The following is a 21,821-nucleotide window of genomic DNA, read 5'->3' on the forward strand; positions in this document are numbered from 1 at the left end:
TATTTAAATGTAACATTGTGTCATTTTTTTTTGCAATAGTCTAATATTGTCCTGCACATGTTTTCATTTATAGCAGGAGTGATTGAAGACCCTTGTGTAGGTGCAGACTGCCCCAACAGAAGTTGTGAAGTAGACAATGGAGGAGAGCTTTGTGGCTGCATGGACCCACCGGTTTATGGAAACGGTACAATTATTTCACTTAATTACATAACCATGTCTTTAAAAAACTCAAGGGTGCATTGTTGTTATGTGAATACTATTATTGTGTACCCCAAACAAAAAAATAAAAACTGGACTAGTCTGTCTAAATGTCCTTAGCATTGTGCCTCGTGAAGTTACCTTTAATTATAATAGTCTGGTTCCGATATTTTAGTTTGTCAAAAGGCTTTGCTATGTGTCCGGTAATCCAATATCGATGCCTGAATCGCTTTTCTTCAACACATAATAATTATCCCCTGGTCCTTTGTACAGTTCTTGGATTGAAGAAAACATTTACCAGTTCTTGGTATTAACCACATATATATTTTATACATGTTAATAAGATCACCTTTAAAGAGACTCTGTCACCACATTATAAGTGCCCTGTCTCCTACATAAGGAGATGGGCGCTATAATGTAGGTGACAGTAATGCTTTTTATTTAAAAAAACGATCTATTTTCACAACGTTAGGAGCGATTTTGGTTTATGCTAATAAGTTTCTTGATGCCCAAGTGGGCGTATTTTTACTTTCGACCAAGTGGGCGTTGTACAGAGGAGTGTATGACGCTGACCAATCAGCCTCATGCTCTCCTCTCCATTCATTTAGACAGCAGAATCGCGTTCTTACTAGAACATGATCTGCAGCCACATACACAGCGATTATGCTTGATTAACGTTAATCCAGTGTCCTGATAATGAATACACATGACCATCCAGCCTGGACGTCATGTGTATTCAGAATCCTGACACTTCTGAATCTTTTCTGTGAGATTCCAGCAACGGAAACAAAATTCTGAGTAAGTGCTCTGGACATTGCTGTCTTTATTGAAGTGTATACCTATCTTCACAGTAACTGACAAAGTCAGTTCGGCTCCCCCTGGCATTTAGATGCCGGTTTTTCGCGCATGCGCATTAGTGAGACTAATCTCTTGACCGTAATACTCGGTTTTCACCCCGTAGGTCACTGCGCATGCGTCACTATACCACATCTCATTGGTTGTTCAGTGCTGAACTTACCATTTGCCGGATCATCTGTCCATCACAAAGGTGGAGGCTCGGCCCTCTACTCTTACTCCTATTGGCCGTGGCTTTAATGAAGTGACACCTGTAGTGCATATGCCATGTATTTAGCCATGAGAAATCCGTGGCGCACCGTCACTAGCCCCGATACCCCTGAAGACGCTACATCCGTAGTGAAACATGTCGGAGGGCCTGTTTTGAAATGTTAACACATGTTGCTGCTGACCTCAGATACTGTACCTGTTGGCTGGAGTGCGGCGTCCTGCAGCCGCTGACACTCTGTACTTCCATAACAGCGCTGTTACATATTGCACTACGCTGATCAATGTCGGCAACTGACATGAATCTTTTAAATTTCTGTGTAGTTTGTCCTCTGCTTTAATAGCACAATAAAATTTTGTTATTTTAATTCCATTTATAGTTGGAAAATAAGGGCTTATTTTGCCGGCAGGCATCCATTCGCATTGACTGTTATTTTGCCCACCAACTATTGGGTTCTTCCTCTCCAGTGTTTGCAGGCCTAATGAAGGCACCCAGGTCTGCCATCTTTGTTTTAGTTGAAAAAAAATGTCTTTAGAGGTTTACATAGCCTTTAAGACAGATTTTGCAAACAAATGAGCCCCTTTTTCTTTTATGTAGTTTCCATCCTTTCTAAACACAATGTTGCCTTCTACACATGTTTCCCAGATATGTCTCTCATCCAGCTGGGTTTCCCGTATGCCCACTACATCATAACCTATATTTGTTATTAATACTTTAAATGTATCCATTTTTTAAAAAAAAACGTCTTGCATTTGTCAATATACATTTGATACTACCACATTTATTCCTAGTCACTAGACTTGCGAACAGCAGCCCCCACTTATTCCCTATTAACGCCTGCTTTATCCCAGTCTCTATCTATCTACTCTAACCTAATTTTTATATCCTCACCTTCCCTGCCCAAAGATCCTAGTTTAAATAAGATTTGCTGAAACTAAAATACCCTTTTAAATACCACTGTTTTATAATGAGTTTTGTATGTGCTTTTACAGACAGCCATGATATCATCGATGCAGAAGTCACCTGTAAAGCTGCTCAAATGGAAGTATCAATATCAAAATGTAAACTGTTTCAGCTTGGTTTTGAGAGGGAAGGAGTACGAATTAATGACAGACACTGTCCCGGCATTGAGGGAGAAGATTTCATATCTTTTCAAATAAATAACACAAAAGGCAATTGCGGGAATATTGTACAGGTACAAGAATACCTATATTTTTGTATATTTTAAGCATGCTTTGTTTTCTTAGCGTTGCATCAGGGACTTCTAATGAAAAGATCAGTGGAGGCACATTTGCCATCCTAGTTTTTTATTATTTTTCATTTTGAATTTTTTTGCAAAGTGAAACTGTATCAAAAAGGGTAGAGAGATATAAAAGAAAAAGAGAAAAGATATATATATATATATATATATATATATATATATATATATATATATATATATATATATATATATATATATATATATATATATATATATGAAAACCGTTCTTAATTTCAGGCTAGTTCTGGGGTATAAATCTGCGGGTTGCAAACGTACTATACTGCATCACTTGAATTTGACCGCAAACCTTAATGGGCTGAGCTGTAATAGCAGACCCAGTCCATCGATAAGGGTAGTGCTGTTTCTAAAAAAAACAACCAGACGTTGTGATTGCAGATTGCAGGTTAGACAATTAACTAATCTAGAGTCTTTTGTTCTATGCACTTTGTTAATTTAAGGCCCTATTAGATGGGCCAATGATCGGGAAAACGAGCATTCATATGAACGTTTGTTCCCGATCATTGCCCTGTGTAAACAGAGCAATGATGAGACGATGAACGAGCAAACACTCGTTCATCGGCTGATCTGCTCGTTTATGCAGCTTTAAATCCTATCGTTGTAGGCAGCACATCTCCCTGTGTAAACAGGGAGACGTGCTGCCGACATGATGGAAATGTCTCATAGATCGGTGCTCGTTTTCACGGCACATATTGGGCTGTGTAATAAGACCCTTATTTTAATGACTTTGCTTATCTGTGTAGCTACAACAATATACTTTTTGTTTTATGCTTGAGAATAGCGCACTTTCTTCTTGTCTGTTTTCTATTAAGGTAGTCTTTTGTTGCTTTCTAGGATTTTGTGACTATCACTAAAATAAGACCGCGCTAGACATGCTCTAACTTTATCACTCATACATAACTGAAAAATGCATAAATGAAATCAATATTGATATAAAAAAAATATTGCTATATTGTACTAACACGTAGCTAGAAACGCTAAATATATATAAGTGAAGTCACTGGTGCTTCAACAGAAACACTAGACAAGTTGGACACCCATATACTGTACAAGGCACTGATCAGATGCACAGCTTCAACTCCTGGGCCTGGTTCAAAACCTCTGTGCCTATGTCAAATGTGCCGAATGTGATGCAGTCATGTGGTATATGATTGAAATCTAAACCAAATCACTATTTGTTGTTACCACCTTTTGCATTCAAAACAGCATCAATTCTTTTAGGTAGACTTGCACACAGTTTTTGAAGGAACTCGGCAGGGAGGCTGTTCCAAATATCTTGGAGAACTAACCATAGATCTTCTGTGGGTGTAGGCTTCGTCAAATCCTTCTGTCTCTGACTCGACGATGCTGAGATCAGGGCTCTGTGGGGGCCATATCATCACTTCTAGGGCTCCTTGTTCTTCTTTACTCTGACGATATATCTTAATGACATTGGCTGTATGTTTGGTGTCGTTGTCCTGCTGCAGAATAAATCAGACGCCTCCCTGATGGTATTGCGTGATGGATAAATCGTCTATGGTCACGGCCCGTCGTTCTGACTTACGCCTCGACGACGCAGCCATGGACATGTGAGTTCCCTGCAGCTGTATCCCGTGCTGTCCTGGTCTAGTGCCGTGCTGAAGCTGTTGTCGTGTTCCGCTACTCAACAAACGACGTCTACCTGCTGCCTGGTCCCAGCCGAGCCTGCCTTGCTACTGTCCGAGTTGCCACAGGTCCCCTTTCTGGACTATAGACTCTGTACTTTATTTGTTTGGCCAGATGCCATCCTGCTACGCGGTACGGCCCATTGGGTTCACATCCCGCATCGTGACAGTACGCTCAGGCCATGGACCCCGCTGGTCAATTCAAGGGCCTGTCACCCTCCCAAGCCATGTAGGCGGACCTGCAGGATCTCCGAGCAAGACAGGATCAACTTCTTGTGGCAGTGGACTCTATTGCACAGCAGCTAGGGACGCTGGCTGCTTTCCTTCCAGCTCCTACGCAAGCTTCCTCATTCGAACCTCCTGCTACACCTCCTGGCAGCTCCCGATTCTCGGTTCTCGCTGCCATTACCTTCTCGGTTCCATGGAGATGCAAGTACGTGCAGAGGGTTTCTGAACCAATGCCATATCCATTTTAACCTGCACGCCCAAGCATTTCCGTCGGACGAAGCCAAGATCTCCTTCATCGTGCCTCTGGCATGGGCGAACCCAATCTGGGAACGTCAAGGACCCGAGACTTCGAGGGGTTCGTGCGGTTGTTCCGTACTGTTTTTGAGGAGCCAGGGCAAGTCTCGTCGGCAGCCACTGCTATCTTTAACGTTCGCCAGGGGGACACCTCCGTGGGCGAATACACCATCCAGTTCCGGACCCTGGCAGGAGAACTGTCCTGAAACAATGAGGCCTTGGTAGCGTCGTCCTGGCATGGCCTATCGCCCGAGATCAAGGACGAACTTGCTGCTCGTGATCTACCACCTGCCTTGGAAGACCTGATTCTACTTGCCACTCAAGTGGATATAAGGCTCAAAGAAAGATCTCAAGAGGTTCGACAAGAGAGACGGCTTCCTAGACTGGCGCGCAACTTCCAGCAACCCCTCTTGCCGTCTCCTACTGCTTTGCCCGAGGTTCCGGTGTAAGTGGATCGGCTAAAATTGTCCATTCAAGAGAAACAGCGCAGGCGCACCTTTGGTCTCTGTTTGTATTGCGGCCTCGCTGGCCATGTCGTGCGTCTGTGTCCTCAGAAGCCAAAAAACCCCAACGCCTAGGTTTGGTTGGAGACAACCCTGGGCGCCACTGCATTTAATCGAGAACTCTCCTCCAAACCGTTCATTCCCATGACCATCTTTGCTGGCGAGAGGCCCCATCCGTTCTCTGCTTATCTGGAGTCTGAGCTCATCTCCGTTTGTCCTGCCCAAGGCCGTCAACCCCGTGCTGCTGGGTTTGCCTTGGCTTCGTTTGCACACCCCAGTCCTGGATTGGAACTCCGGATAGGTTCTCCAGTGGGGTCCCAAGTGTCTCGACCGCTGTCTGGGTCATATCTATCCACAACAGTCTTCTCCGCATCAGTCATTGGCAAGGTTGCCTTCTTGTTACTCTATGTTCTCTGATGTCTTTGATAAGAAGGAAGCAGAGACCTTGCCGCTCCATCGAGCTTATGATTGTCCCATCGACTTGGTTCCTGATTCGTCTCCTCCTCGCAGTAGAGTGTACCCTCTCTCCTTGCCTGAGACCAAGTCCATGTCTGCCTACATTAAGGAGAATTTGGAAAGGAGCATCATTTGTAAATCCTCATCCCCGGCCGGTGCTGGGTTTTTCTTTGTCAAGAAGAACGATGGATCCCTCCGACCTCGCATTGACTAACGAGGCCTCAACCAGATCACGGTGAAGAACAGGTACCCATTGCCTTTGATTTCGGAACTGTTTGATCTTATACAGGGGGCAAATTTTTTTTCTAAACTGGACCTGCGGGGGGCCTACAATCTGATCCGGATTCGTCAAGGTGACGAGTTGAAGACTGCATTTAATACACGTGATGGGCACTATGAATACTTAGTTATGCCCCTCGGCCTATGTAACGCTCCTGCTGTGTTTCAGGAATTTGTCAATTACATTTTTTGTGATCTCCTCTATGTCTGTGTTGTGGTGTATCTCGATGACATTTTGATTTTTTTCCCCCAATCTAGTAACTCAACAGAATCATGTCCGCCAGGTGTTGCTTTGTCTTAGGGAGAATCATCTTTATGCCAAGCTGGAGAAGTGTGTGTTTGAGAAAAAGTCTCTTCCCTTCCTGGGCTATATCATCCCTGATCAGGGTCTCAAGATGGACCCTGAGAAGGTAAAGGCTGTCCTGGAATGGCCACGTTCCCAAGGCTTAAGGGCCATACAACACTTCCTGGGTTTCGCCAACTTCTACCGGCTGTTCATTCCCAACTTCTCGTCTTTGACAGCTCCCATCTCTACCCTCACTAAAAAGGGCATGAATGCCAAGGTGTGGACTCCGGAGGCAGAAGCCGCATTTGAATCCTTAAAAAAATCCTTCACGTCAGCCTCTATTCTTCACCACCCTGATGAGTCCCGACATGTTTTCTTTAGAGGTGGACGCTTCCTCTGTTGGTGCTGGTGCACTGTTGTTCCAGAAAGGTTCAAAAGGCAAGACTGTGGTATGTGGCTACTATTCCAAGCTGTTTTCTTCTGCAGAACGCAACTACTCGATTGGGGATCGGGAGTTACTGGCCATCGAGCTGGCTCTGCAGGAGTGCAGACACCTACTGGAGGGTGCAGTTCATCCTATCCTAGTCTTCACGGATCACAAGAACCTGACCTATCTACAGATTGCTCAGCGGTTGAATCCTCGTCAAGCCAGGTGGTCGTTTGTTCTTTGCTCAGTTCCAGTTCGAATTCCACTACCGTCCTGCCGACAAGAATGTGAGGGCCGATGCCTTGTCTAGGTCATTTGAAACAGAGGACACTGTGGAGTCCCCACAGAATATTATTGATCCTTCCTGCATCTTCTCTGTGAACTCTCTGCAAGTTAGAGTTCCAAGCTGGCAGGTCACGCGGGTGCTCGAAAGACCCAAGATCTAATCGTCCGTCAGTTCTGGTGGCCCATGCTGCCCAAAGACGTCATGGACTTTGTCTCATCATGTACGGTATGCGCAGAAAATAAAGTTGCCAGCTCCAGACCGGCTGGTCTGCTCCAGCCGCTGCCTGTGCCCGTTGCTCCCTGGCAGCATGTCGCAATGGACTTTGTCACGGATCTCCCTCTCTCTGTGGGTTGCAGTGTGATCTGAGTGGTGGTGGATCGATTTTCTAAAATGGCTTATTTTGCTCCCTGGACTGGTCTGCCTTCTGCTGCGCGATTGGCCGACGCCTTCAGTCAACACATCTTCCGTCTGCACGGCTTGCCTCTGCATATTGTCTCGGATCGAGGGGTCCAGTTCACCTTGAAGTTTTGGAGAGCACTCTGGGGTCTCCTCTGTGTAAAGTTGGACTTCTCTTCAGCCTTTCATCCCCAATCCAATGGGCAAGTCGAGAGGGTTAACCAGATTATGGAGAACTATCTACGTCACTTTGTTTCCAGACGGCATGATGACTGAGTGCAGCTGCTCCCATGGGCAGAGTTCTCCTATAATAACCACACTAGTGAGTCCACCACATCCAGTCTGTTCTTCATCGTCTACGGCCAAGACCCTCGAATACCTCTTCCTGTCTCTATTATGTCCCAGGTGCCTGCTGCTGACTCTACCTTCAGGGACTTTCTGCAGACATGGCAACAGACCCGATCTTCTATCCTCTTGGACCAAATGAAGAGAAAGGCAGATACTAGAAGACAGGACCCTCCTCAATTTCTTTCAGGTACTAAGGTCTGGTTGTCGTCAAAGAATATCCGGCTGAGGGTGCCGTCCTGGAAATTTGCTCCTAGGTTGTTCGGACCCTTCGAGATCCTGCTAGAGATTAACCCGGTGTCTTACAAGCTGCGGCTGCCTCCTACCCTCAAGATCCCTATCTCGTTGCTGAAGCACGTGGTCCTGAACCACTACTCCAGGACTCCTAGTTCCGCAGTGGTCCCTGGCGAATCGTCTGGGACTTTCGAAGTAAGGGAGATGCTGGACACCAAGAAGGTAGGAGGAAGGACATTTTATTTGGTGGATTGGAAGGGATTCGGTCCAGAAGAGAGGTCTTGGGAGCCAGAGGAGAACATCGATGCCCCTGTCCTTGTGAGGAAATTTCTCTCCCGCTCTGGTCCCAAGAAGAGGGAGCCTAAGATTGGGGATACTGTAACGTCTATGACTGCGGCCCGTCGTTCTGACTTACCCCTCGACGGCCATGGACATGTGAGTTCCCTGCAGCATCGTCCTCCTGTAAGGCACCGACACTCACGTCCTGGTATCGTGACTGTCTCCAGAGGGTGCGCGCGCCCGCGCGTGCACGGTCTTAAAAGGCCAGTGCGTGCATAATTGCAGGAAGTCTGCAATCAAGCCTAGAATGCCACTGGACTATAAAAAGGGCTTTGCACTCTTGTTCTTTGCCTGAGCGTTGTTCGTTACCCAAAGTTTGTCTTGCTAATGGTCCCCTAGTGTCTTCCAATTCCCAAGCGTATCCTGTATCCTGTATCCCGTACTGTCCTGGTCTAGTGCCATGCTGAAGCTGTTGTCGTGTTCCGCTACTCCACACCTGACGTCTACCTGCTGCCTGATTTTTTTTTATTTTTTTATTTTTTAAAGTAGTGGAAAACCCCTTTAACTCTTATCCATTCCTCTCTCTATGCATTCACAATTTCCTCGTCCTGTATACAGAAATCCAGATTCTCCTGGATAGATAGAACAAAATGCCATTGTCTCTATCTGTTTAAACTCTCCCGATTCATATGCCACCTCGTGACCTCCAGCCTTCATACTTCACTTTATTTGGACCCATGAATGCTATAGGATTTCTACAGGGATGTTGCTGGCTTCCAAGGCTATAGATCCACTCTTTCTACCAAATGGATGGAATATAAAAACTCTGGCTGGCTCCTATACATCCGAATTCCTCCCACTGGAACAGGAACTATAGCTTGCCTTCACACTTGCTTCTTAGTCCTATAACGTTCAACAGAGACATATGGAACACGTATGTGAAAAGATTTCCCTTTTCCTCATCTGGTTCTCCCATGAGCTAATTTTTATTCACTCTCCGACTAGCCATTTAGGTTTGCTAGTTGATCCTGGGTTTGGAAGCCTCCTTTCTTTTGATAGGATCAGGGCCACATACCCCTGACCTCATAGGTACAAGGTCAGTACACATTTCTTGTAACAGACTCAGATAAGGAACAGAGAAACACATAGCTGAGAAACAGATAATCCCAGAGTGAGTGTTCTTTCTTAAAAAATCAAATGACTTCAAAAACATCAAATGGACTCTTCCATGCAAAATGGAGTCACATAGCCAATTTACTAAATGGAATCATTTAAACACATTTTAATCACTTTCACACGTTTCCTATCACTACTCTGGTGTGACTGTACTAAACTCGGCAGGAAAATGTGACTATGGTCTGTTGTTCTATTTAGTGTTACCAAGTGGAATTGTGACCTGCTGTGCATTTCCTTACAGTCTAATGGCACTCATATAATGTACAAAAACACTGTCTGGATAGAGAGCGCAAACAACACAGGTAACATTATTACACGGGACCGAACTATCAATGTGGAATTCTCATGTGCGTATGAACTAGACATCAAGATCTCACTGGATTCTGTTATACGACCTATGCTCAGGTGAGTTCTTATGCCAGACTTACTCTTTTAAGATACGTTTATCTTTTTGTCATGTGAAAATACAGTACATGTTTTTTTTTAACTTACAGTAATGTTTTCCCATTAGGACCATTTATTACATATCCACAGGATATATCATAAAATTCACAGATGCAGGTCCCGCCTCTGGGACCCGCAACTATCTATAGAATGGGGCCCCCTAAACCCCGTTGTACCCCTCTGTGTTGCGGCTGAAGCCTGTGATTTCCGACCATGAAGAAGAAGAAAACAGCGCAGCTTGCTGAGCTACGCTGTTTCCATAAACCCCATAGAACTGAATGTAGTTATGGAAACAGCATGGCTCGCGTTCTGCACTGCTTCCGTAACTGGCACTCACTACTATGGAAGTTACGGAAATAGCGTAACTCAGCGAGCTATACTGTTTTCTTCTTCATGGTCAGGAATCACACACTTCAGCCGGAGCACAGAGCTGTAGTTTAGGGGGCCCCATTCTAGACATAGATGGTACCCACATCTGTGACATTTATGACATATCCTGTGGTTATGACATAAAGGTTCCTAATGGGAAAACCCCTTTATTTAAGCCACATGTCATAAAGCCATATATGATCGTGCCATGAAAAATGACAAATACGTCCCTTTTTTTATTACCCTGTTCTCCACAAGGAATAATTACATTTTAATTATTGTAAATGCTGAAGCTTTATACTATTGTCCTATTTCGGAACCACCCAGTCATGCCCCTAACTCTGCCATAAACCACCCCTATTGAGCACAAACTACGGAGTAGGGGTTGATAGATCCAGTTCCCCATTAGCTAGACTGATTCTGGAATAGGAACATCTAGACAATGAATGCACGTTATATTAGTGTTATATTAATATATACTATTTCTTCTTTATGATATCTTTACATATTTCTGTCTTGACTAAATAAAGATGGATGTGTTGAAAAACATGATGTATTTGGTAACAGTCACAGAAGAGGCAGCAACCAAACTTGCAATATAAAGACCCTGGCATAGAAATACATGCCATATTACATGTTTGCCATTGTACATTATGTGGCCTATTGATTTCAGGTGTTTCAGCCACAACCATTGTAAACAGGTATATAATCAAGCGCGCAGCCATTCAATCTCCACATCCAATCATTGGTAGTTAAATGGGTTTTTACTGAAGTGTACTGATTTTAAATGTGGCACTGTCATAGGATGCCACCTGTGCCAAAAGTCAGTTTTGTTAATGTATTATCTAAAAGATAACTGTAAGTGCTGTTATTGTGTAATGTAAGTGTCATGATGTAACAACAGCTCTGCCATGAAGCGGTAGACCACGCAAATTCACAGAACCGGGCCGCCAAGTACTGAAGCGCAAGGGCTTGGCTTTTTATTTCCTATGAAGGAAATGTTAATGCTACAGCAAACATTATGATTATGAATATGATAAAAAAAAATTGGCCCTAACCAATTGGTGGTACTTAGTACCTACTCATCCTTGGACAAGTAAGCCTGGCATTGGGAGGTCTCCCCACCTTTCTATCCCCTGTAGGAGAGAAGGTTGGTCTTTGCCTCTTCTATTTTCTAATACCCACTGAGGATTTGTGAAGGAGTGAATTGTGTGAAGGTGACCATAAGGGTATGTTCACACGTACACATCTGATACGCCTGAAATTACGGAGCTGTTTTAAGGAGAAAACAGCTCCGGAATTTCAGACGTAAAGGCGAGTGCAGGCGTTTTTCTCAGCGTCCATTACGGACGTAATTGGAGCTGTTTTTCTATGGACTCCAATTACGTCCCAAGAAGTGACAGGCACTTCTTTTTTACGCGCCGTCTTTTGACAGCGGCGCGTAAAAAAATGACCGTAGGCACAGAACATCGTAAAGCCCATTCATATGAATGGGCAGATGTTTGTCGGCGCATTGGAGCCGTATTTTCGGACGTAATTCGAGGTTAAAACGCCCGAATTACATCCGTAAATAGGGTGTGTGAACCCAGCCTAAATGTTTAATTCCAATAACTATTTGGAGAGATATAATTAAATTGCATAGTATCATAATAATATACTGCCACAATGGTATGAATATTAATTTGTGATACTTTGCACATGTATGAGACTGAAAAAAAAAATTTAAGATGTTTTTGATGGACACTTCCCACATTTAATTTTTATGATTCAAAAATTAGAAACGTTTTAGTAACATTTCCTTCAGACAAATAATAATTGTGCTATTAAATAGAAGCTTTCACCATTAACAATATGATGTTTAATCTACTTTTGCAGTGTCATAAATCTGACAGTCCCCACTCAAGAAGGAAGTTTTACCACCAAAATGGCACTGTATAAAAATGCATCATATAAGCATCCATACCGTCAAGGGGAAGTAGTGCTTACAACTCGAGATGTACTCTTTGTTGGTGTCTTTGTGGTCGGAGCAGACTCTACTCATCTGATATTGATATTAAATAAATGCTATGCAACCCCATCAAGAGACAGTAATGACAAACTCCGCTACTTCATCATTGAAGGAGGGTCAGTACATTATGTACATGGTGTTTGGTAAAACTATTTATGAAAAGTTAGAATTTTTTAGATACATTTATTTAAACTCTGACTTCCTTTATGTCTTTTTTTGTGTTATTTTTTTCTAGCGCTTTTACATATTAGGCCTGCTTCACATGCCCGTGTTCGGTCCTTGAGATACGGACCGTATATCGACCGTATTTTCCTGACCAAACACAGTTCAGAGAGCCGGACTCCTACCATTATAGTTATTCATGATGCTTTGAGTAACTGTCTCCCCGTGGGACTACCGTCCCATACTAAATTCATAATTCAAACTAAATTTATATAACAACGTAAAAAAAATAGACATACAAATATGTGTGATCTGTAAATGATCCTGTCCTGTCACAGCTACTTGCATCATTAATGAAGTGACTAGAAATTATATAGTAATTTTCACTACATGTGATCTTGTAAGATTTCAAAAATGTCCCGAAGTGTAGGTTTCATTTTGGTATATTATTCTTTAAAGGGGTTTTCAGTTGTTTCATAACTCAGACTTGAATGTAGAGAGCCCAGTACATGCACAACCATCTCTCCAATTTATTCTCCGCCTAGCAATATGCGATCACTTGTAATAGTGGGAAAACCCCAATAAATAAATAAAAAAATATATGTATTCGGTAGCCCCATAATCATAACAGCCCATAGAATAAAGATAACAATATTTATAGTATTCAGTGGACAAAATATTAAAAAAATATATATAAAATTTGCTGCCTACTAAAGGCCACAATTAGATGTATTCTTAAAAGTTTAACCCCTTCCCGATGTATGACGTGTACTTAAGTCATAGCCGGGTAGGGGAAGTATGGAGCCGGTTCATGACCTGAGCACGCTTCATACTACACGGGTGTCGGCAGTATGACGACACCCGGGTAAAATGAAGGTTTTCTTATGTAGCAAAAAATATATTATCGGTTAAAGAAAAAAAATAATCTTTTCCCATTTTCCCCCTAAAGCCCTAAATGTAAAAATTTTCCCCTAAATGAAAACATTTAAAATAATAAACATTATTGGTATCACTGCGTAAGTAAAAATTAGAAACTATTAGAATTTAACATTATTTAAACTGCACGGTGAACTCTGTAAAAAATAAAATTAAATAGTCGGGATCGCTGTTTTTTGGTCCCACAAAAAATGGAACAAAAAGTAATCAAAAACTTGCATGTTATTAATAATGGTACCATTAAAAACTACCACTGGTCCTGCAAAATATAAGCATACAATACAGCACAATCAATCGAAAAATAAAAAAGTTACGGATCTCAGAATGTGGCTATACAAAATAAATTTTATTTTTAAAAATTATTTTATTCCTTGTAAAAGTAGTAAAATATAAAAAAAAGCGACATAAATTTGGTATTGCCGTAATCGTATTGACCTGCAGAATAAAGTTAAAATTAAATTTTTATTTCACGAGGGAACGCCATTAAAAAAAAAAAAAACGATGTAGGAATTGCTGTTTTTTTCCCCATTTCGCCCTACAAAGATTTCTTTCCAGTTTCCTAGTCTTATATATATTTTCGAAAGTTTGTTTGTTTGAAGCCCGATTTTTCATTGGTTTAAAATCAGGGAATAGCTATTTTTTTATTGGACATTGAACAAAGTTTGCCTCCTTTTGCGATTTTTTTATTAAGTGGCCGGAATACACCTTCAAAGTCCCTGTTTTTCCCATGGGCAACTATATGTTGCTTGCTCCAGAGTCGGCACTGGAAAGAATCTCTACATCTCGGCACCGGATCAAAAGACAAAAAACATTGTTTACAAGAAAGCGTTGGAATAGAAACATGCAGTCCTAAATCAACACTATATAAATCTGTAATGAATATATTGCTTCACTTCATTTCTTTTATGCTTCCAATAACATTATTTACACTCTCTAGCAATTAAATTCATATCGAGAGATAGCAATTAAATTCATACTGAGAGGTATTTAAATAGTGAGCTTTTACTCTATCTATACCGTAAGTCAACCTCCCGAGCAACGCCGGGTATAACAGATAGTACTGTCAGGTCCGTATTTCACACCGAATAACCACCTCTGTAAATTGAAAGCTGAAGGCATGCCTGGAGAGAAGTACACCACACAGAGTAATGTTGGTAGACATCCCCTCCGTCCACCAGGAGGAAGAAGACTGAAAACTTTTTATTCAGAACAAAGAAACACAGAAAGAGACACATGCCTCCTCCCCAGAGATGTGGGAGTGCATTCCATAGGTGTGTCCGACATGAACAAAGAACTTGTTATATATATCAGTATATTACACAAAGAACTGAAATGTATATACATATGTGTGAGGATAATATTTTTCAAACAATATACATAGTAATGATCCCTGACAGTACATTATATAATACAATAAATGGTGCCATGAAAAACTACAACTCGTCCCACAAAAATCAAGCCCTCATGCGGCTTTATCGTCGGTAAAATATAAAAGTTATGGTTTATGGAATGTGGGGAAGAAAAAACAAAAATAAAAAAAATGCCTGTGGCGGGAAGGGATTTAGGGGAATCTGTCACCAGGACAGCACTTAGGGCATCGGTTTGATACACTAAAAAAAAGAAAAACCAGTGACTGCTCCTTTACCCCCTGAAAACTCCCATCCCCGTATTTCACTTCAAGTCGCTACAATAAAGCTCACTCTCCGCTTAACTTACCCACCTAGTTGGCTGTTTAGCTAGGAGACGTGGCCTAATGCATAGCACCTTACATATGGTACAGGAGTCCGGGGTACTGCTCTACTAGGGCACTCCAATTTTGGTCTTAGGGCATCTTACGTTGATTGGGCCTGTCCCTGCGTCAGACTCCCTTTAATACATAGTGAGTCTACATTTTGAAACTGCATTCACTACCAATTGGAGAACATTATTAGCAAACATCTTAATTCTCTCATGACATTTATAATAATTTTTTTAAAGTGTGTCATTAATTTTTATTTAAGTATTTTATATGAAATAATATGTCACATTTTTATTAACCAGGTGTCCAAATATCAAAGACAACACCATTGGAATAGAGGAGAATGGGATGTCTCTAACTTGTCGCTTTCATGTCACAGTTTTTAAGTTCATAGGGGATTATGATGAAGTTCATATCCATTGTGCTGTGTCTTTGTGCGACTCTGAAAAATACTCATGTAAAATGGTAAGTACAGAGCTGCTGTGGTATTATAACTGTTAACAAGATAATGCCTCTACAAATCAAAGCTGACTGAATGGACGACGATGTAGTATATGGTTACACTGAAGGCCTCCAGAGTGAGTGCCCATTTTCAAGTAGTCTTTGTGGGGTCTGGAGAAGCCCCTGACATCCCTGTCCATATATGGAAAGCAACATCAAGGTCTCCTCCAGGGTAAAAATCCTTGGCCTGAGCGTTGTTGACACTCTGGCCAGAGATTCCAGCATCGTAAAGCTCCTAATGTCAATGTCCATATATGGAGAGTGATGTCAGGGGCTTCTCCAGAAGCTAGAAATGTGATGTGAACAGGGCCCTCGCAGAGTATTTGAGATCTCACGTTCGACCAATCAGCTGCTAAATCCTAAATTCTAAGAGGGCGGGTCCCCTGATGAATATTCATAAGCAGCCACTGCACAGGTCGCACACCTCTAAGGCCGGCCCTGACAACCACACACCCCTAACTACCTGGCTCAGAAGGGATTGATGCTTGCTTGCCCCTCCCCCACTTTAAAAAAAAAAAATAATCCCTCAATAGGTTCTCACTACCCATTAAAATAAAGGATTCAGTAGTGAATTGCAGTTATGGAAGCAGCATAGCATGCGAGCTACACTATTTCTGTAACTACCTTTCAGTTCAGTGGGACTTACGGAAACTGCGTAGCTCAGCGAGCTACGCTGTATCCGTAATTCATGGTCGGAAATTACACGCTTCAGCCACAACGCAGAGCAGTAGAATGGAGTTTAGGGGGCCCCGTTCTAGTGATAGGTGCGGGTCCCAGAGGTGGGACCCACGTCTATCTGACATTTATAACATATCCTGTGGATATTTCATAAATATCTCTGATGGGAAAACGCATTTAAGGCAAGCTGCATGTACAGTACACAAACTGAACGTTAACACTGTTTCTACCTTAGCTGTCCTTCTTAAAATATATTTTCTTTCATTTTTCATTAGTAAAATCCAGCACTGGAATGAAATGTAGTAATAACATCTCTGATTTCATTACTATGTACTTGAACAAATGCAAAATTGTTCATTTAATTCCATATTTTTGCACTTTGGCAGAACTGTCCACAGAATTCCAGAAGTGCCAATGATCATGTGCAGGATTCCAAGGAGCAAATTATTTCTGTTGGTCCTATTAGAAGAAAACGTTCGTATTTTTTACTTTTTTACTGTTATCATTCGTTTTCTTTAGTGACAGTATAATTGTGCTTTACAATAAAAAATTGTGTCCTTATATCCATTGTGAGAGGTTTGGATGTAAATCATGTTAGACCAATTTCACACACAAGCAAATGTTCTTTTATGCAGAATACAGATTGGTAATACATTTATCACTAGGCGAGTATAGACAAATCCAAGAGCTCTTGTTTCGGCACTTCTCTCTACAGGTAAGGCTTCAGACTGGTCCATTTTAGAGGCACAAACATTTTTATTTGTGTTTAAACCAATGCATTTTGGGAGAATGTGGGGTGCCGATGAGTCATCATGGCAGCTAGCGACCTAACAAAGGCACCTGCTCCTGCCATGTGAATATGCCTATTAGGCACTGCCATAAAGTAGACCCTGCAATAGAGCACTGACAGGCAATAATACACTGCAATACAAAAGTGGGGTAGGGGGTGTCTTCAGTATGCTCAGGTTCTGAAGCTGCACTAGGCCTGTTATCCCATGAGTGAGATGAGCGGGACCTACTAGGCCTTTTCTACTTTGGTACCGGGCCAGGGTCACCAGCTGGAGGGGGCAGTCTGAGGAAGGAGAGCCAGGATCAGGAGCCCAGCAGTGAGTGGGCCTGTGGACCACAAGCAGCTCTTGTGGTCTCCATTTTGGATGAAGCCCCGGAGGAGTAGATACCCAAGTGCAGGTAGCTATCCATGGTATTCGGGGCACTGAGTAGTCCCGAGTATGTTGAAGGGACTGTAGAAGGCTTCTGAGAGTGTTTCTTTTAACCATGTGGCCGTTGCTTGAGGCAGAAAGGCAGCTATGGTGGCACAGAGCACAGGTCACAGCTCTCACACGTCCGGCTCCATAAATGTCTGAACATGCCCCCAAGCTTTATTTTTCTTTTGCGTGGCTTTAATTCCTTTGTTTCCCTTCACAAAGAGTACTAAATGATAAAATTCTGACTGTGACCACTTGTAGCCTTGTAGCCATTAGAGGAAGCTACTCAAATTCATTTCTCAGTATGCTGCCCCTAGTGGAGTCGGCAGGCAACCAGGATTTTATCATTTGAAGCAGTGTGAAGAAAGTAGGGGATGTGGAGTTTTGTAATACAAAAAGGGGCTCTGACCCCTCTAGATACAGTTAGGTCCAGAATTATTTGGACAGTGACACAAGTTTTGTCATTTTAGCTGTTTACCAAAACATATTGAATATACAGTAATATAATCAATGTGGACTTAAAGTGCAGACTCTCAGCTTTAATTTGTGGGTATTCACATCCTAATTTGAGGAAGGGTTTAGGAATTACAGCTCTTTAATATGTAGCTGCCTCTTTTTCAAGGAACCAAAGGTAATTGGACAATTATCTCAAAAGCTATTTAATGGGCTGCATGGGTTATTCCCTCATTAATCCATCATCAATTAAGCAGGTAAAAGGTCTGGAGTTGATTCCATATGTCACATTTGCATTTGGAAGCTGTAACTGTGAACCTACAACATGAGGTCAGAGCAGCTCTCAATGCAAGTGAAACAGACCATCGTTAGGCTGAAAAAAATTAAGACATCCATCAGAGAGATCGCACAAATGTTAGGTGTGGCCAAATCACCAGTTTGGTACATTCTTGAAAAAAAAGAGCGCACTGGTGATCTTGTGAACTCTAAAAGGCCTGGACGTCCACGAAGGACAACAGTGGTGGATGATCGCAGAATCCTTTCCATGGGGAAGAAAAACCCCTTCACAACATCTACCCAAGTGAAGAACAGTCTCCTGGAAGTAGGTATATCAGTATCTAAGTCTACCATAAAGAGAAGACTTCATGAGAGCAAATACTTAGACTTTGCCAAACAACATGTAAAAAAGCCGCCCAGTTCTGGAACATATTTTTTGGACAGATGAAACTAAGATCAACCTGTACCAGAATGATGGGAGGAAGAAAGTATGGAGAAGGCCTGGAACGGCTCATGATCCAAAGCACGTCACATCCTCTGAAAACATGGTGGAGGCAGTGTGATGGGATGGTAATACATGGGTCACTGGGCACTGGGTCACTAGTGTTTATTGATGATGTGACTGAAGACAGAAGCAGTCGGCTAAATTCTGAAGTGTTCAGGGATTTACTTTCTGCTCAGATACAACCAAATGTAGCAAGGTTGATTGGACGTCGCTTCACAGTACAGATGGACAATGACCCAAAACATACTGCGAAAGCAACCCAGGAGTTTTTTAAGGCAAAAAAGTGGAATATTCTGCAATGGCCGAGTCAATCATGAGATCTCAACCCGATCGAGCTGCATTTCACTTGCTTAAGACAAAACTTAAGGTAGAAAGACCCACAAACAAGCAACAACTGAAGACAGCGGCAGTAACGGCAGGGCAAAGCATCACAAAGGGGGAAGCCCAGCATTTAGTGATGTCCATGGGTTCCAGACTTCAGGCAGTCATTGCCTGCAAAGGATTCTCTACAAAGTATTACTTTTTTTAAAATTTTATTTATGGTAATTTTAATTTGTCCAATTACTTTTGAGCCCCTGAAATGAGGAGGCTGTGTAGAAAAATGGTTGAAATTCCTAAACGTTTCACAGGATAGTTTTGTTCAACCCCTTGACTTAAACCTGAAAGTCTACACTTGAATTGCATCTCCGTTGTTTCATTTCAAATCCAATGTGGTGGCATGCAAAGCCCAAATCATGAAGATTGTGTCACTGTCCAAATAATTCTGGATCTAACTGTACATAATGAAATTAGTCAGCACAGGACAATATTATGTTAATAGTTGGAATTACAATTTATGCTCCCTTAATGTAGGTGGTTGAGATTCCTGCCTAGTGTTAGTTATTCCCACTACCACCACTTGAGGGGATTTTCACTTCGAAAAAAAAAAAAACGAACAATAAAACGAATAAACCTCTATTAAATAAATATTAATTTACAAAGGTACAAATTGTCAAATTCTTTTATTTAATTTTTAAACTTTTTTTTTTATATATCACCAAAATGGTAATGTATTCATTTACATTGTTCTACACTCCAGTGGAGCTTACAAACTAAATGTCCTACTTCACGCATACCTACACACAATGTGTAAGGGAACCCATGATTTCACTATTATATGACTAAGATCAAAACTCTTATTACCTCCTAGGTTTGGACTGGTGTGAGGAAAATGGAGGATGTGAGCAAATCTGTACAAGTAGACTAGATGGACCAATTTGTAGTTGTGTGACTGGGACCTTACAGGAAGATGGAAGAAGTTGTCGAGGTAAGATATATCATTTCTAAATGGGAAAGAAACAATTTATCCTTGGCCTCCTATAAGTAAACTAGCTATTTTTAAATGGCTTATCCGGTCCCTAAAAATTGATGGCCTATCCTCAGGATAGGCCATCAATTTCAAATCGGTCAGGTTCCGACTCCCGGGATCAGCTGTTATGATCCGAGCGCTGCTTCCCCTTCATTCCTTATCTGCTCGCCGACACTTACCTGTGAATCGTCAATATACTTGTAGCCTTCTCCCATTCACTTCAATGCGATTCACTTCAATTGGAGAAGGCTGCTATACTGTGAACGAGCAGATAAGGAATGAAGGGAAGCAGCGCTGCGGCCCCTTTAAAACAGCTGATCGGTGGGGGTCCCGAGAGTCGGACCCCAACCGATTATAAATTGATGGCCTATCCTGAGTATAGGCCATCAATTTTTAGGGACTGGACATCCCCTTTAAGTTTGGAAACATCTTTTGAATAGATTTTAGTAGCGTACTGGTCAATTATTTCTGATCATGTATGTTCATAGCAACAAGTAGGTACATTTTGTGATCTTGAAATCATTACTCAAGGTCATACATACCATACCTACAGTCAAGTCACCTTCTAGGGAACCCATTGAAAGAGAGCACTCAGCTCAGGCTAGCCCCCTCCCACTACAGTATCTCATGAGCTGTGTAAACCTGATAAGGGCTCCTCAGTGGCGTAGCTATAGGGGTCACAACGGTCGCAGTAGCCACTGGGCCCCTAATTCTGGGGGGCCGGCAGGGCCCCCTTTAGCACACAGCACTGACCACGCTGGTCCCTCTTCCAACTGTATCTGCGTCTTCATGGTAGCTGCCGAGGGAGCATTATACTTTATGGGGGGCATTATACTGTATGGGGCAGCTGTGAGGGGCATTATACTGTATGGGGGGAATAATACTGTATTGGGGGAATTATACTGTATGGGACAGCTATGGGGCATTATACTGTATGGGGGCATTATACAGTATGGGGCAACTATGAGGCATTATACTGTATTAGGGCATTACACTGTATTTGGCAGTTATGAAGGGCATTATACTGAATGGGGGCATTATACTGTATGTGGCAGCTATGGAAGGCATTATACTGTATGGGGAGCATTATACTGTATGGGGGCATTATACTGTATGTGGCAGCTATGGGGGGCATTATACTGTATGGAGCATTATACTGTATGTGGCAGTTTGGCAGCTATGGAGGGCATTATACTGCATGAGGGGCATTATACTGTATGGGGCAGCTATGGGGGCATTATACTGTATGGGACAATATACAGTATGTGGCAGTTTGTGGCCATTATATTGTATGGGGGGCATTATACTGTAAGGGCATTATGCTGTATGGGGCAGCTATGGGTGGCAATATGCTTTGGCGGCAGCTATGGTGGGCATTATACTGTGGGGGCAGCTATGGGGGACATTATACTGTGTGGGGGCAGCTATGGGGGGCATTATACTGTGTGTGGGCAGATATGGGGAGCATTATACTGTGTGGGGGCAGCTGTGGGGGACATTATACTGTGGAGGCAGCTATGGGGGTATTATACTGTGGGGGCATCCATAGGGTCTGTCGGGAAAGGCGGCTGGGCATAGGTGTGTTCAGGGGTCTGGTGGTGTTGGGGAAGGGTAGGGGGGCCCAAGCTGAATTCTTGCACCAGGGCCCATGACGTCATCACGCCTGCCTGCACCGAGTCACTCACAGCACAGTGCAGAGGAGGAGAAGGATCTCCTCCACACATCGTGGGAACGGGGAAAGGTAAGTAATTATGTTATTCTTTTTCTAGTAGGTATATATGGGGGCATTATACTGGGTATGGGAGAGGGGCTTATATGGTAGCTGC

At 42.6% G+C, this 21,821-nt stretch overlaps 1 protein-coding gene across 1 annotated transcript in view; it reads left to right on the top strand.

Annotated features, from left to right (window-relative positions):
• TECTA (tectorin alpha) overlaps window positions 1-21,821 on the top strand; it is a 171,925-nt gene that overhangs the window by 140,392 nt on the left and 9,712 nt on the right. Inside the window, exons 16-22 of the mRNA XM_075840108.1 lie at window positions 74-184; window positions 2,254-2,456; window positions 9,614-9,777; window positions 12,061-12,309; window positions 15,332-15,494; window positions 16,595-16,682; window positions 19,837-19,953. Coding sequence (XP_075696223.1) covers window positions 74-184; window positions 2,254-2,456; window positions 9,614-9,777; window positions 12,061-12,309; window positions 15,332-15,494; window positions 16,595-16,682; window positions 19,837-19,953 — 1,095 coding nt within the window. The remainder of the gene's footprint in view (window positions 1-73; window positions 185-2,253; window positions 2,457-9,613; window positions 9,778-12,060; window positions 12,310-15,331; window positions 15,495-16,594; window positions 16,683-19,836; window positions 19,954-21,821) is intronic.

Source organism: Rhinoderma darwinii, chromosome 10 (genome assembly GCF_050947455.1).
Source record: "Rhinoderma darwinii isolate aRhiDar2 chromosome 10, aRhiDar2.hap1, whole genome shotgun sequence".
NCBI classification, from domain to species: Eukaryota; Metazoa; Chordata; class Amphibia; order Anura; family Rhinodermatidae; genus Rhinoderma; species Rhinoderma darwinii.